Below are 17,090 nucleotides of genomic sequence, written 5' to 3' on the forward strand. Positions count from 1 at the left end.
AGAAAAGCCTGGAGAGAGGCAGTGTCTGGCGTGGTCCAGAAAGTGGTGATCTACCCCCAAGCTCTGGCAGAGTTCTTTCCTCACTGCTGCCCTGCTTGGTATTTTAGTGTTGGCCTTAATTCTCATAATCCAATTTGTGGCCCGTTTTGAACTAGAGATATCTAACAATACTTCCATTAACCCGATATAGACAATTCTCATTTCATTATGATACAGGTGAAACATGGGTTTAGGCTTCCACCAGTGAGCCCCAGGGTTTTTAATAGATATTACCGGAATTGAAGACATAACCACAGAACAATGTCCTACAAAGGGAAAAATGGGTACATATGAACACCGCACTCAAAAGAAAGCTTTGATGTCTGTACTTCATACAGGACTGCTATCTTACTCTCCCTTCCTGAAATGCCCAGGTTGGAGAAAGAATCTGTAAACCTGGCCTATTTTAGTTTATTATTTTCTTGTGAGTTACAGCCAAGCTCCAAATATTCATCAGCTGGAAGTCTCTAAGCCCTCTGACTTGATAGGAATTCTGCACATACCGAAAAGAAAGACTAATCAAAGCTTTAATGGATTAGACAGACTAAACAAATGGCAATAACCAAGGAAATGAGAACCAACGTCCTGCTCTGCAACAGCTTCTTTTAGTGACCTTAGGCAAATCCCATAATTTGTGTGGCTTGGTTTCTTTGTGCTGTCACAGGTAATAGACGAGGAAAATATATTTAATCACTAAAAGGTCAACAATTCTGGTGGTAATAAAGACCACACAAGCACCTACGATAGACAAATAACTACAGACACTAGGTTTCTATTTACTTCTTATAAGTGTGAGAGTTAAATTATAGATGTATGGAACAGTTCAACACAACTCAAAATGCTCATAATTGGAATCCTTAAAGAAGTTCACTGTGAATTAAAAATTAGTCTGATCAATTTAAAACCCAGGATGAAATAATTTTAATAGTCAGAGACAACATTTTCATTAAATATTTCTACTTTATAGAAATCTCTCTTAGCACCCGCATTAATTTATGGAGAAACTTCTGTAATCAAAATAATTTCAGTACAAAACAGAAGTGCAGAAAAATGTAGAAAAGTTGCTAACAAGAAGAGTTCTTTAATTCTGAAAAATCTTGAAAAAAAATAACTGCTCACCAAGGCACAGTACAACAAATATTCCTTATAATTTACTATCTCATTACCGCTTAGAGTGAGGAAATGTGTACTTTAATTTGGGGAACTTGGGCAATTTGGGGAATTTTCTAGCAATAGAAGAACTGAGGAAGAATATTTTTTTTAGAGAAGAAGTGTTGCTTTAAACAATGTCCATACACCTGCATCCAAAGACAGACAATGATAGTGAATATGAAAAGGGACGAAACCTACCACAGCATGTCTCTTCATCTGTGTCTACATCTTCCAAATCTAAGTACTTGTCCACCTGCCGTAAAAACCCCAAATTGGAAAATAATTAAAATGTATTAATTCCATTTCTTATACTACAATCTAGAGCAAAGCAAAAAAGCATTACTTTGTCTCCTTCATCTTCTCCATTCTCCCCTGCATTTTTCCAAGAAAGCATGTGAGTTTTCTTTGAAATGTGTAACTCAAAAGGAAATACTTTTTTAAGTATAGGCAAAGAATTGCTGCCAAAATTGCTGCATATCAACTACAGTGATGGGAAAGAAGCTCAAGCTGTACAGCAACTTTTTCAGGAACTTAGTGGGAAGATGGAAAACTAAAATATGTTCATAGGAAAAAGATACATGGTAAGTTACTCTGGAGTTTTGCATGCTCACTGTATATGGCACAGAGACAATACATGCTGTAGGCAAAGTAGAGCTTGATCCTTCTGGTTTGATACTAACGCTGAACTGAATGGAAAATCAAAAAGCTAAGAATTATTAAATTTTTAGTATTTCATCTGGGACATTGCACTACTGTTTTTTCAGGCTGATGTCCCTTCAAATTGGTCTAAACTATCTAAAACATACTACAAGAAAAGACATTTCTTATTTCACGTAGCTCTCTGAGTAGATTCACAGGGTGAGAGTGAAAGGCCTATGTGCAAATAGTGTTACCATGGAGGATCGACTATATGCACTGGGTAGTCTTCTGTGTTTCCATTCAGTAATTAGAGATGCTCTTACATAATTTTTCCAACCTGATTTGACACAATTATCATCAACACTTACATAACCTTTACACTTTAAAAGTACATACTCATTAACATTTGAAAAAAAGTCTGGATGGTGATGCTCTCATCCTTCTTTCCCACAGATAGGAAAGAAATACATCAACAAATCCTAAGTACCTTGTAAATAAATAAAGCAAAAATCAGTCATGTTCTACTCATAATTCCCACTTTGAAGAAAATTAAAGAAAAACTCACTTTCACTCTTTCAGAGAGACTGAGACCATTTCTATCAGAGACACCAGGTTTCCAGCTCTCATTCATCCCTGTCTGTCAATAGATAGGCAGAAATACTTATATGCGTGAAACAGAACCAAAATCACAGTCAAAACACCTCCTGATGTACATGTACAGATCCTTTATGGTGTATTTAATTTTTTTAAAAAAATTTAATGTAATGCTCCTGAAAATAGAACGTATGCAGGTAATCCTCTGAAAACTTACACAGGACCAGATGAATCAATTGGAACAACAGTGCAAGTAGTCATAATATGCCTAAAAAGCAGCATTTAGAACAGAAGCATTGTCTTCAATAGCAGTTTTTTCCCTCTTTCCTTTCCTCAGGGCAGGCTTAAAAGTTACAGTGGCCAACTTACTGAATTACAGGCTCCTCCTGCTACGATGCTAGCAATTTTTCTGGTGCATTCCATTATTACTGTATTTGTTTCTTAAACTGCTAATGTGACAAAAATGTGCAGCCATGCTTGAAACTTTTTTTCTGTAGCAACAAAAACAAGTGTTAAGATGTTCCATTAAATAAAAGATAATGGCAGTTGCACATTGTTTCATGGGGCAGAAAGCCAATTCAAGGTGGCTAAAGTAAGACACCCAAAAGCAGTCCATCCCAATGAAGCAACCGTATTTTTCACGAGGAAAATGTCAAAAAGATTTTTGTCATTATTATTGCACAATCAACTGACAGAACGTGATTGTTTTAAAAGCCTTGCTTGATTCCGCATCAAAAGCATGTGCTAATAGGGAGGAAAATGACAGTTTGTGCTCTCTGACCAAGGCCTGGCAGGCCCACCATTTGACGGCACTTAAGTGTGTTGCTCTCTGTATTGCACAAAATGACCTGCTACTTCTTTTTTAATAAAAAGTTTAATGAAGGGAATTTTTGAGTACAGGCTAGATCATAGCTTAGTTATTTGTTATTCAGGCAGAAGGGGAGAAGTTCTTAACAAGTGGACTCAGATTTCCATCTCGCTCTCTCCAGATGATGTCTGCTGTTTTACTGTCCCTACACATTAAATCCCTAATCTCATATGTTTCAGAAGATTAAAAATGCCTCTGGCCTGCTTACTGTTTACTTTAGGTAGCTGAAGCAATCTAGCTTCAGTAACACAGAATTCAGTACTTGCTAAAATCCCCAAGAAACAAAATAACCCTGTGCACGCTGGCATCCATACTCTCAAGACTTTTTCCTTTTTGCCAACCTCTACTGTTAACTGCAGGCTTCAGTGAAAGCATTACAAAGGTCCTTGCAGGGTGCCTTATTTATTAGTCAGTTTATGGAAGCTCTTCAGTCGAGCAAATGCCACTGCCAAACGTGATCCCTGCAGGTGCCTCTGTAAGCATTACACACTTAGGTAGTATTTTAAATATTTGCTTCGGATGGGATAAATACCACTAGCTTCTAACATTTGGACAGTATATCTCCCCATATTTTCATCTGTTTGAATGTGGTGCTTGTCCACATGGACAAATGTTAACTCATTACCTCATTATCATTTGACATCTGTGGTGGAAGAGACACACACATTTCTTTGCTTCTTCCAGGTGAGCCATCCTGTTTATTTCTGTTTGATAATTCAGAAGTAGAAAATGTTTTTCTTAGGGAGTCCACTTTACTTCCTTGAATTGTCTTCCCCTCTTCCTCTGCAAGGAGAATCACACCAGATCAGAGAACATAATGCACTATCCAAGAAAAAGAAAAAACGTGAATTTCATTAGATCTAATACTGACTTATTTTACACATTGACTTATTTTGCACATTGACTTTTCCTCTCATGCTCAGAGCTTCCATGCACATCATATTTTGCAATCTTTATCATAAAACCAAATATGCAATTTGAACTATAAGCGCATAGAGTATCACCCGTTCCTCAATTCTGAAGAATTCATTGCCTCAAAAGTCTATGCAATATACAGAAAACTTGAAAAAGTAACCCGAGCACTGAAAATACCCAAAAAAGCAAGAAAGTAAGTAAGGTTACACCTTACTTTTTATTTTAAAATTTTGTTTAAATGCTCTCTGAATGCTGCACAAAATGACATTTGTGCCCATGCCTTCATCTGGCACTGCAAACACCAACACATGTGAAGAGAGTCTCCTCTTTGCGACACCACTATAAACCCCATGGTAGCTGCACATACTCTGTAGAGCTATTTTAGATGTACACTTTTAGAATTAAAAGTAGAAACCCCTCCTCATTCCCCCACACCAACACCAACTCCCAACACTTACATGTCTAGTATTAAAAGTCCAGCAACTGTGCTCATGTGAGATCTGTGCTCGCAAAATCACTTGGCATCTTAAGCAGTTCAGGTGCACATATTCCTTCACATACCTAACTGATGGTGTACCTTCTTATCAAGCACAAGAAAGAATTCTGATTTTGATCATAGTACGGGGATGACCTGGTCCAAAAATGGAGTAGTTCTTGTATTTTCTGCCTCGGTATCTTGGTCTCACCTGTTTATAGTAGCTATCAGCCCAAATATGTGCCCCACGTGCAAACCTCATAGCCATTCGAAAAATGCCCATGTTGTCTAGTATAAAAGTGTCGCAGTTCTTGTCAGAGCTGATACCAGCTGATACTGGCTGTGAGTTCACCCAGGGCCAGCACCCACAGAACTCTCAGCTGTCTTTGGGCACCACTGCCAGAATCTCCACCAGTCCAGGACAACGTGATGAAATGCGCTGACAGGTCCATAACCTAGCCCCTGTATCTTTAGTTAGTAAAACACCTAATCTGAGCTGATTTCTTTAAGCACTGCTGCTTTCAGTGTTTAACAACTATAGTATGCTCTTCACTTAGCTTATGAGCGATCCGATTTCCTCCCTATATCAGCAATTTGACTGGGTGCGAAAATTTTGCAAGTAAGTATTTTTTTATTGGAATCAGACTAACAAACAGCAGTACGCCAGTGATATTTAACTTCCAGAAGTTTAGGTCCTGAGATTAAAGATTAAATACAGATGTTCAAGCAGGGGATTCCTTTGGTCTTGTAAGACAGACTGGAAAAATGTTTTGCCAGTGCAATGACAGAAGATTGGACTAACTTCTCTCGTGTTTATTTTACACATTAATAGTGGCTAATTGGGCCCTCACTGAAAATGAAAAAGTATTTAGAAACAGAACTGAGTCTTTCAATGACAGCTTGTGATATCCTTCAGACCTTTAACAACTCTTTGGACAACAAGAGTAAAGTTAAGACAATTATTAGGGCTTCTGACTGTCCTACAGCCAGGTCCATGGAGCAAGGAGCAGGCAGCAGAATTAGGATACAGATACGTGATCATCAAATGAAATCTCAACAGTACAGACTGGATCTAGGAACTAATTACAGATCAGGACAGGTATGTGCATGGAAGTATGGGCTTCCGAAACCAAGCTAAGTAGTTTTTTTCCTACAACATGGCAAAAAATATACTAATCATGGCCAAAATAAAAATGTAGGACTTTTTATTTTAGAAGTCCCATTATCACAATATGGAGCAGCTATAGGATGATCAATTCAAATTAACTTCACACCACACATTCTTAATGAAAGATAAAAGTTCATTTAACAGACTTTCTTGGGTTTAGTTGGAAAAATAAGAAGCACTGCAGTGCATTTCTAAAGCGTAATTATATGTTACAGGCATTGAAGTAATTCTTGTGGAGAGTTTTAATGATGTCCTTGGGGTTACTACACTGAGCGATCTACCAAAGAGTTATTAATCCCCAGGGACAGCTCTGTGCCACAGTTACCATGACACATAGAAAGGGGTGGCAGTCTGGGCATAACCTAGAGGCCACACAGATAAGAGGTAAGGTTCATTGAAAGTAAATCACACCAGACCAAAGCAATCTAGCAAACAGATTTTAATGCTCAGACCACAGATGCATCCTCTGAATAATTCCTAAATCCCAGGTCTCTTGATATGACATCTGGCTTCTCCCTGCTTTATTAGCAAGTACTTTCCTAAAACAATATTTAGAAACAGCAGTACATATGGGCAATCTCTTCTTCCTACGCAGTCTCTTTTTCAAGCCATGGAAATGAAGCAGTATCACACAGGAAACCCTCTTTTAAATTCTTGACAAGTAAAATGGTCACTCACTATTTGAAGATATTTTTACTGTCACCCTACTTTATAGGAAGAACTATATTACTAGCTCAAAAAGCTTCAAGTTTTTGTTATTGTGGTGGTAAAGCAGGACAAACTTCCTGTTTTATACTAAAAACTGACAAGTTTGATATTAGAGACTGACAACCCGCAAAAGCATATTAATGTATTTTAGAGTATATGTGTATTAGCAAATTATGTAGCCAAACACGTGGAGACCTGACGAGTAACAATAAGGGCTGAGGACCTGTGCACATCAGGAGCCTTTATGTATGAGAAGCGAGAAGAAGCTTCTGGAAGCCATACACTTTTCTCAGCCAGATCAACAGAGACACAAAAGGCATTATCAACTGGAATGATCAACAACATAATTCATACAGCCGACAGGCTCTGAATAAACATGATATTCTTGCACAACCCATGCCTATCTTGGATACCACTGTAGTCATTCTTCTGGGATATAAATCAGATCATCCTTCTCCAAAATTCAGGTTCTGGACTCTCCCAAAAAAATAATATAACTTTTAGCATCAAAAGACCTATGACACATAGTTGGACGGTTATAATTAGATGGCACACATGAGCTGACAAACTTATTTTATTAGGTGATTTACTTTCTGGACAGCTGAGCTATTGTCACAGTTAAAAAGCTAGATAGATTAAATGAGATAATAAGATATCAAGTGCATTCATACTATTTATGTGCCATTTACCAACTCTAGACTGCAGATAGAAGCACTACCCCTTTTCCTATGAGATCCGTCATAAACTGCTGTCAGAAACTTTTTTCTGGTTAAGACCATCCAGGAGTTATTGGGTTATGGAATATTAAACATTACATTTGATGAAACACTCACAACTGCAACGTGATACCAGATTCATGACTGCAAGTGAAGAAAAATTCAGAAAGAAAAAAAAAAGTCTAAGCAACCCAAAGCAGTTGTGAAATGCATGCTGCAGACAGACTATCAGCTGTGCAACCATGTGCATAATGAGGCTAGGCCACGTAAATTGGAGGGGGGGAGGTGAATCAAATATTATGTTGCTGGCCTCAGGCACGGTCCCTCAGGGCCAGTAAGATCCACCTTCAGATGTCCACAGTAACTACTGATACCTATAGTTTGTCAATGCATGCATCACATAACTGGCTCTCTTGAAGCAGTAACAGTCATGATCTTACAAAATATTAGTAAAACCAACACACATAAATTGTTCTAAATTTGAAAAAACTACAGCCTGCAGAGAAATATCACATCCGAGTTCCTTTGACAGTGTTCTGAATTTAAACCATTTATGTCCTTACTTTCGAAAGAGACGGGGAAGGAGGAAGAATCACATTCAAACCAGCAAGAAGATCGCTCTGCCTTCCCCCTGACTAAGTGATAATTGACTAACTGATAATTCACGGTCACAGTTCTCAGCCTGCCAAGACCCAGATGTACAATACTGGCCTTTACAATATGTGACAGAAGTCCAAAATAAGCGGTACAAACAAAAGAAAAAGTAGCAGAAGCAGAATGCTGAACTGATGGAAAGATTCATATATTCACTCTGCAGACGGTTTTTCAGTCTTGCTTTTCAGAAATTCCACTGTCGGTACCGTAACAATCAAATAAGCCAGCTTAGGTCTCTAGAAAAGTAAATCTGAATCTCTCAAGAGTAGTATCCACCATAACTGCGTGTCACTGAAAAGTATGTTGCAGACTTGTCCTGGTTCAAGCCCAGCCGGCAGGTAGGATCACACAGCCACTCGCTCACTCTCCCCAGTTGCAACGCGGGAAGAGAATCAAAAGAGCAAAAGTGAGAAAACTTGTGGGTTGAGATAAAGACAGTTTAATAAGTAAAGCAAAAGCCACGCACGCAAGCAAAGCAAAACAAGGAATTCATTCACTGCTTCCCATCGGCAGGCAGGTGTTCAGCCACTTCCAGGAAAGCGGGGCTCCATCACACGTAATGTTTACTTGGGAAGCAAAACACTCTAACTCCGAACATCCCCCCCTTCCTTCTTCTTCCCCCGGCTTTATATGCTAAGCATGATGTCATATGGCATGGAATATCCCTTTGGTCAATGGGGACCAGCTGTCACAGCTGTGTGTCCTCCCAACTTCTTCTGCCCTCCCAGCCTGCTCGCTGGTGTGGCAATGTGAGAAGCAGAAAAAGCCTTGAGAGCTTAGCAACAATCAAAACCAACGGTACCCTATCACACTATTTCCATCCCAAATCCATCACACTATTTCCATCCCAAATCCAAAACACAGCACTACTCCAGCTGCTCGCAAAAAGTTAACTACATCCCAGCTGAAACCATGACAAGACTTCAGAAACATATTTCTATCAGAAAGTATATCCAGCTTGATAATTTTTTTCTCCCCTGCCATCTATCCTCTATATTGTTTAAAATTATCTTTGTCTTCCAATTGGGAAGGGAGTCTTTTGAAAATATCCACTGATCACCTACATGTTTCAAAGAATAACAGGGTCACTTATCTCAAGGCCAGAGAAGAGAGCTACCACAATCATCAGGAAAAACTTCCCATCAGTGAAATCTGTTAGATGAAACAGTAGCCCCAAAGTAATCATAAAAGACTCACAGTTTGAAACATTTCAACGCAGCAATCAATAATATATTGTAGAAAGCCTGACTTGGGATAATACACTGGAGAAAACAATACAAACTACCAGGTATTTCCCTCCTTTTTTCAATTCAATGAATTCATTCCAAAAACAAAAATTGAGTGGAAATGATAAACAGGCACCTTTAACTATTAAAAAAAAATTAAACAGCAAAGCTACTATTATAAGATCCAATTTACTTCTTTGTCCTCAAAATGCTGGACTGAGGGCCAGCAGAAGGTCTGTGAATGTGTTAAATCCCTTCCAAGTTATGCTTTGATGGAAAATCTGGGATTCACATAATACAGTGACTTTTTGCAGGACTTCTGAACAAAAAATAATTTTACTCGCAGTAGCATGACAACTGTCTTGGACAGAGCTCACAAGGACAAATTTCATGTTCATTCACTATCTCCATTCTTCAAACATATCATCAGCAAACAGCCACATTTTAAAACAAGAACAAACCCCGTCACTGAAATGGTTCCATAAAATATCACTTTGAGATGTTCAAAAGACTGTAACGTACTGTAGGAGAAATAGGTGCTGAGTTCATTTACCCTAAATGCAAAGCTGTAAGAGAAAAAAAACAAATTTCAAGGCCAAAAATCCAATCTGTTGTGAAGATAATTTTTAAAGCCTTCTATTTCTTTTTGATATTTCAGTCAAACCAGCTCCCTGATTTTCTGGACTAACCCAACCAAAAATTGCAGCCTCCCTCTACTCGTATATGGCCCAGCTGAGAATAGAACATAGTGTTTTATTTAAGTTACTTAGCCTAGAAAATCAGCTCTGATTCACATTCTTGAGTTTCCTGTTTCCATGCACTTAAATGCCTAAACCTCTGTAAATCAATACAGTTTGTCCAACTTTTCATGACAAAAAGACCAAGCATCCCATAGAGTAAGTACTGGGATCCCATATGACTGTCCATAAGAGCAATCCAGGTGCAATTCACGCACCTAAACTTTGCTTTGTAGTGCTGTTTTAAGAGTCTTACAGCATCCTGCCTAGCCTCCCGCTGCCACCCAAAAAGGCAGTGGATGTTCCATAGATACTATATCATATCTGCCAATCCTCAGCATCTGAATTGTCTGCCTCCTAGCTATCTGAATTCCTAAAGTCCCATTCCAATCTTACTCAACCAAAACCCTCACTAATTTTGATGACAGTGACCTCAATGTAGCACTGAGCAAGCAGAATTCTTCTGTCAAAGTAACTTAATCTATACAGCAGAGAAAATAACAACTTACTTGCCTAAGTGTGCAAATTAATATTGGTAACACATCTTGAAAGTCCAATATGTCAAACATTGTGGTCTTCCATTTCTATACTTCACCTCTAATTAACAAGGGCGTTTTTTGCTGCTGAATCCCTTCTTCTTCACTGCAGCGCTTCCCCAGTGTAACTCACTTATGCCTGTGCAATTCTTTCCTCTCTACATCAGAACAGAGACTCAGATAGTGCAGCCTTTTCCCCTAATGTCTTTGATCTTACCCTGATTAAATGACAATCAGCAAAAAGTATTGTTTACCTTTTTTTTTCCTTTCAAAAAAGGTCAACTTTTATTACAATCAGTAATATGGGGTTGATTAATTTCTGAATAATGCCAATTTCCTAAGGAAATTTCACTACACCATGTCCTCAGCTAGGATAAATACATATTCTACGGACTGGGACAAGTAACTTCAGTGGGACTATTTCTGACTTAAAAGGGTAAACTGTTAAGTCCCAATTATTACTTTTGACTGTCATTTTTGGATACTTGCCTTACTGTAGTATGTTTAAAAAACAGACAGGAAAGAACTTTTTTTTGTACGTGCTTCTTCAGAGGAAAGACAAATAACTGTTACTCTCAAGTATATTTCAGCTACTCTCACACACCTGCTTCGGCTTAATGTACAGCAATACTTCTTCAAAACTAACTCAGCTCTTAATTTTCAAAAGTTTAACTGTTCTTTTTCTGAATCAGTATCTCTCCCTTTTTCCTTAATGGAACCTAATGTTCTGGTTTTATGCAGTGTTTATCTGTATCAATATCTATGTCTCTGTTGTGCTGCATAGCGTGAGTGTTAGAAAAGGGGCGATATTTCCTGTTTATACCACATTCACGCCAGCAGATCGAATTTAAAAATATGTATTATTCTTCCACGGTTCAGCAGTGCTGTTGCCAGATACCTTCTCCTTTTGAATATTATAATGCAGTCAGTTAAATAACAAGGCAAATGTGCATCTGACCATTTCAGCAGCGCGCCATGAGCAAAATCCTGCTTCTTCCAACAGACGATGATGAAAAATAATCTTTAAAAAATTCAGAAAACCATGACAGAAAACTTAGAGCAGATCCTCAGCTGATATTAAGCAGCAGAGTCCTATTAAGGGAGCTGCGCCTCTTCATACCTGTGAGGGATCAAGTGCTACCTGTCACTACGAAGCAATGCCAACATACTAGATCAGAGTTCTAGTTCTAACAACAGACTCTTTACGTGGTAGGGGGGAAAAAACAGCTTCATAAAGGCACAGGCTGTACTACTGATAGTATTTTGCAATTATAATTCAACAGTGGATCAGGATATAAAAGCTGTAAGACTTTTTACGGAAGTTGATAAAGGTGGGCCTGCTTCCCACGGCTTCAGAAAATCTACACTGTCCTTTGCAGAATGCAAACAGCGTTACATTTCAGAATTGTGTTTGAGGGATAGTTTAGGAGGAGCTTTAATTTAGACAGTAACTAATGGGAGAATACTAGCTCAGCATAGAGGAACTCCACACTTCTTTCTGAGTCCTGACTACACAGAGTCATACTCTGAACTCTAGCTAAAAGGAAACAGAATGTATCTGAGTTTATTACTTAAATAAGCACTGTGTTTGTTACACTTCCTTTTTTTTTTCTTTTTTACAGTCAAAGCAACCACAAATGTGCTTAAATTCATCCTCAGCACTAAATATGTATGTTAGGAGCACTTTAAAAGAGCAAGTGGTATACTAATAAATCAGGGCAGAATTGATTTTGAAAACTTTCTGTGTATTCTAGAAGAATTCAGCACTAGCAGTTAAGCAGATAAGCATTGTAAGAAACAAGTGAATTGTATATAATTAAAAGCATATGACATGTCTGTACAAAGTATTCCTTCCTTAACAAATAATGTCATTAAAAGATTTAAAAGATTACAGCAGGTGGGAACAAATTAATAAAATGTCAGAGAGCCCAAGAGTTTCAAAAATGCTCAATTTTGAATCTTACAAGTAAGACATTAGGGCATCTTCAAAAATGCCTGTTGTGGTTTTTTTTAAAGGCAAATACCTACTTTCTTGAAATTAGGCACTTCTATGTGATTTTATACTGGACAGAAAAGAACACAATACTATAAAGAGTACAGCATTAAATGGGAAGTGAGGTCACTCGGTTTCTTTTTCTGATTGTCCTCTTGAACCGCTATATGGTTCTGATCTCTAACATTTGCTTTGTGCCATATCCACATCTGGAAAAGAGGGCTAACAGTGCTTCCTCACCTCACTGCAATGACATGAAACTTAGGCAACAGCTGCATTTAGCACACTTTAATGCCTCTCGAGGCAAGGTGATGAGCTAGAGCAAGAGTTCGTTCTGTGTTACGGCTTTTTATAGTACTACAGACTTCAACCATAGCCAATATGCAACTACAGGATGGAATCTGTATCAAAGTATCAACATCGAAATTACTAAATACTTCCCTTTTCTACATTCTAGAAAATCTTAATTGTGCAACAGAATGAAAATACATTTTTCTCCACCTGAAACAATCTTTAGAAATTCTTTAGTAATAAAGGCATCACAGAAAAGAACAAATAATTGCTATTAGAGAATCATTATTGTTCACGGCCTGTCCAAGTCTCCAGGAGTCTGAGTGCCTCTGTCGTTATCTGGTGCTGCCACTGAGCTACTGTGCAAACACTAGTTATTTCCCCTCTTTATGCCTAAGTTTTTTCTGTCTATAAAATGGAGATGAAATACTTTGCATAGCAAATACCAATGAGATCTAAGGACAACAAATATCCATAAAACAGATCAGCTATTTTTATTCCAAAAATAATCTATTATGTTTGCATCCCCATTTTAGGGGCTCTGTACAATATTTGATTTTGTACTATATCGAATGAAGGTTACATAGAGATAACTACCAACTTTATGATCAATAGAAAATTGCAAATTTTTTCTCCCAACCAATTCTTTCCAATGATTCAGCACAACACATCAATAAAAAGCTCTGAATTGACGCCGTTTCCCTATTTCATGCCCGGTTTAAGTTCCCTGGGGATGACAAATTAATTTAATTAGTTTTATTGAACTGCCTAGTTGCTTTTATTGGCAAATCCACTCATAGAAAGAGGCTGCAAATTTCTCTTGGGGTTAGCATTGTCCTACTGGTCCATTTTTGAAATTAAAGTGAATTTACTGTCATTTCTCATATAGTTTTCTGCTATGTTTTCTGCTGTTAAGACTCACATTTGTAAAGTGCCTCTACTGACACTTACGTAGGAAGTTTAAAGTTGTTTTTCCTAAATGTGGTTAACAAAAAAGGAAGCAGACAGCTACCGTCAAATGGACTGCGAACTAAATACATTGCTCAGCTTTCACAGGGGAATTAAATTAATCGGACCACAACACAGAATATGGCTCTTGCATGCCACCTGGAAGCAGAGAAGTGGTCAGCCACTTTTCAACTTCCTACGTTTGACAGCTTGTTCGGCACAGGAGCATCTGAACAGCAGCACTGAGGCTACAAAGAATATTTCCAAGGTTCAGTTTGCTTAGAGATGGGTCTGATCAAAGTCCTCAGACTTCAATGTGTTCCCAGGCAGTGTAAGGTACATGAAACAGAACAAAATTAAGAGCAGGAAAGGACTGAATTTAATACCAGTGCACAAATGCCCAGGACCATGGAAAAAATATGACTCTAAACTTGGGTTTGGATAAAAATTTTATTTATGGCAGCATTTTTCTATGCAGCTGTGATCCAGGATCCCATATTTTTAGAAGTGGGAGCGGAGTAATTTATAATCTAGATGAAAAATTTGAAGCTTGGACCATTTTTGTTTGGTTTTTTTTCTGTGTTTTTTGTAGAAGGTCAAAGGAGATACTTTATGCTCCAGTGAATTCCCCAATCTTCCTCTGAGTTTAGAAAAATGAGCAGATGCTGCCTTCTAATTTTGGACATCATAGTGCTCTCCACCAAGCTTTCAAACACTTCCTAAGCTCTGAAAGAGCCTCTTGCCCTGTGTGACACTTTTTTTTTAAAGCGAGGATGGGGACTATTTCCATGACATTTCGTCCAAAGTTTTTCTAGGAAGTGTTTAATTCTGAAGAGACCACTCATTGACCACATCTACTGAAATCTGTGTCATGGATTCCTTTGTAAATCCAACTCTTCTGAGGCTTCCTCAACTGCACAGTCAAGAAATCACTCTTAAGATTTTTCTTTGGACTTAAAAAACCTAGTGGAGTGGTACAACCTCAAAGTAAATGCCAGTTAGCTGTTTTATTATCAGATTGTTTTTATACTCAAAGCTAAAAGAACTAACAAAACTAAATAGGTAACTTGGCACAAGCATAAAGGGGTTCAGTGATTCTAAGAGCAGTACAAATGAATGTATTAAAATAAATGACTAATAAAATGATTCCTTTTACCAATATCTTTTCTTTGGATTTGCACAAGAGAGGGTCATTCAGCAAAGCTTTACAGAAAGCATGAAAAATTTCATCTTTCTGGACCTGTGCTCTAATTGCTAAATTATATTCCCATGGGCTCACCAGCCCTTTCACCTATCTATCCGTTTTGTTAATATTACCCTTTTGAGAAAAAACACACTTTGGATGCTGTATGTAGGAAAACTAAGAGACTTACTAGAATTTTAACCTGGCCCTCAAGTATCCATTCATTACAGAATCAACAAAAAGGGTTAAAATTTTTTCCAATTATGGCAGAAGTGCTCCCATACTTTTTAAACATTAAGCAGAGAATAAATATTTTTAAATATTATGCAGAGAAAATTGTTTTTTTTAGGAATACTAAAATCAGGAAGATTAAATTCCTATATCAAAGATCTAATTTTATGGTCCAACTAAGTTACAACGTATCTGTGTGCTATTTAAACCATACACACATCACTAAATGATTACACAGAATTTAGAAGGACTTCATTAATACTATTTCCCATATTTACAAGAATGGAACTATTCCATCAGCAGAAGAACCTAATGTGCTCACAGGGGGTTACTCCAGACTGACACTTACAGCCTGAAAGGGTTCTTTTTAGATAGGCCAGAACAGTCAAGGATGCTGGGGTTTTTGTACTCCAGTTACATTCTTTTTAATTTCACTGTGTGTAAATTTAACTAATGAAGAAACATTAAATATTAGCTAGGAAATCAGATTCTTATGAGATGCTTTCAAGAACAATGAAGAAATTCCTCGTGAAAATATTCTTGCAATCCCAACTACAGAGCTCGTACAAATTCACGCACAAGTGAAAATCACCCCATATGGTACCCTGTGAAATATGGTACCTTGTGAAATGAGTGGGATGAGATTCGTTATATGTGTCTTCTGTTTCCAATGTTACGACAGTCAAAAATCTATCAGATGGTGATGTTTTTCAAGGAATGTTTTTTAAAGAGCTCCTGTATATTTTTACACACACAAATGAACAGGCTTGGTTATTTATGTATACAAATAGCTGTCTCCATATCTAATTGAGCAGGACTGCAAATTCTGACATTAATGCTCATTGTACAAAGATTTAGTGTGTGGATCAACACCTTACCAGGCCAGATTCAGAAATGTAATCTGAAAATGGTCAGATTTTACTTGACAGTAACCACAAATATATCCCCACAGTAAATATCTGAACTCACACATAAAACGGAAAATTTCTGGAGCCTATTAGCAGATAGTCTTATCAAGCTATCACAGTTGTTTTTTAAAAAAAAAAATTAAAAGCCAAATGACTTCTTCAAATGCAAAATAAAGAAATTAAGAATGTGATATTTTATAAAGTATTTTGCACTGTTCTGATCCTAAAATGCCTTGTGCTTTAACTGCAATTTTTGCAGGTTATTAGTTTATAATGCAAACCAGCACCTTTGGGTATTTTTAAAGGAAAATGAAGTCAGGAGCTTCTACACCAGCATAACAAACTGCATTTCTAAGCATTTGATTCAGCTACAGCTCTACCTTTTATACCATTTTAGTGGTAGATGCTACAGTAGCAATGAAAGTGACTGAAATACATGCTGAGGCTTTTTGCAAGTAGCATCATGATATGCAGCATGCTTCTAAGATAGGACCTATCCCCAGTGTATCAATCATACATAAAGAAGACCAGAACCTAATTTTCAATGCTCTTATCTCATCCCCAGGGTCTCTTTTCTCTTCTATTTTTTATTGGGAGGAGACAGAAGGTTGCCACAAGATTATTTCTATGGCAGCTCCCACTCCCCCACTGGTTTTCTGCTCAGTGCCTGTGACTGACACTTAGTTCTGCCTGAAGGACAAGGACAGGACAGACTTCTGAATGCTAGCCAACGGAGCATGCCACATGCTGTAATTGAAAAATACAGTGCTTCTGCATTAAGATGAGGACATCATTTTTAGTGCGGAGCTGTGGTAAAGAGAATTGTGAGTAATATGTAGCTCGCATTTATTTTTACAGCATCTGACTTAACATCGCCAAAAGAAATGAACCTGAGCTACAGAATTTGGATCCAGATCTGAACAGGCTGCAATTCAGCAATGCTCAGATCAAGGTTAGCCCCACCTTTTATTTCATCTGCAGAGCATGACACCTTTTCAGCCTAATCATTCTAATCTGATGTTCTGATGTGCCTTCATCCAACTTATCTGTTAGCTTGGTGCACACGACAGCATAGCACAGCAAGCCAGTGTTAGTAAATCTGTAAACAC

General features: G+C 37.7%; 1 protein-coding gene across 4 annotated transcripts in view; it reads right to left on the minus strand.

Moving 5' to 3' along the window:
- Positions 1-17,090, minus strand: part of IFTAP (intraflagellar transport associated protein) — a 46,094-nt gene that overhangs the window by 15,704 nt on the left and 13,300 nt on the right. For 3 of the 4 annotated variants that reach the window (XR_010070888.1, XM_063333800.1, XM_063333799.1), the window contains exons 3-5: positions 3,918-4,075; positions 2,396-2,467; positions 1,390-1,444 (exon numbers count right to left, since the gene is read on the minus strand). Coding sequence is in view for 3 of the 4 variants with exons in the window: in XM_063333800.1 (XP_063189870.1) it covers positions 1,390-1,444; positions 2,396-2,467; positions 3,918-4,075 (285 nt within the window). In the remaining variant the exon portion in view is untranslated. The remainder of the gene's footprint in view (positions 1-1,389; positions 1,445-2,395; positions 2,468-3,917; positions 4,076-17,090) is intronic. The other variant, XM_063333801.1, reaches the window with a different exon arrangement.

The sequence above is a fragment of the Chroicocephalus ridibundus genome, chromosome 4 (genome assembly GCF_963924245.1).
Source record: "Chroicocephalus ridibundus chromosome 4, bChrRid1.1, whole genome shotgun sequence".
Taxonomy (NCBI): domain Eukaryota; kingdom Metazoa; phylum Chordata; class Aves; order Charadriiformes; family Laridae; genus Chroicocephalus; species Chroicocephalus ridibundus.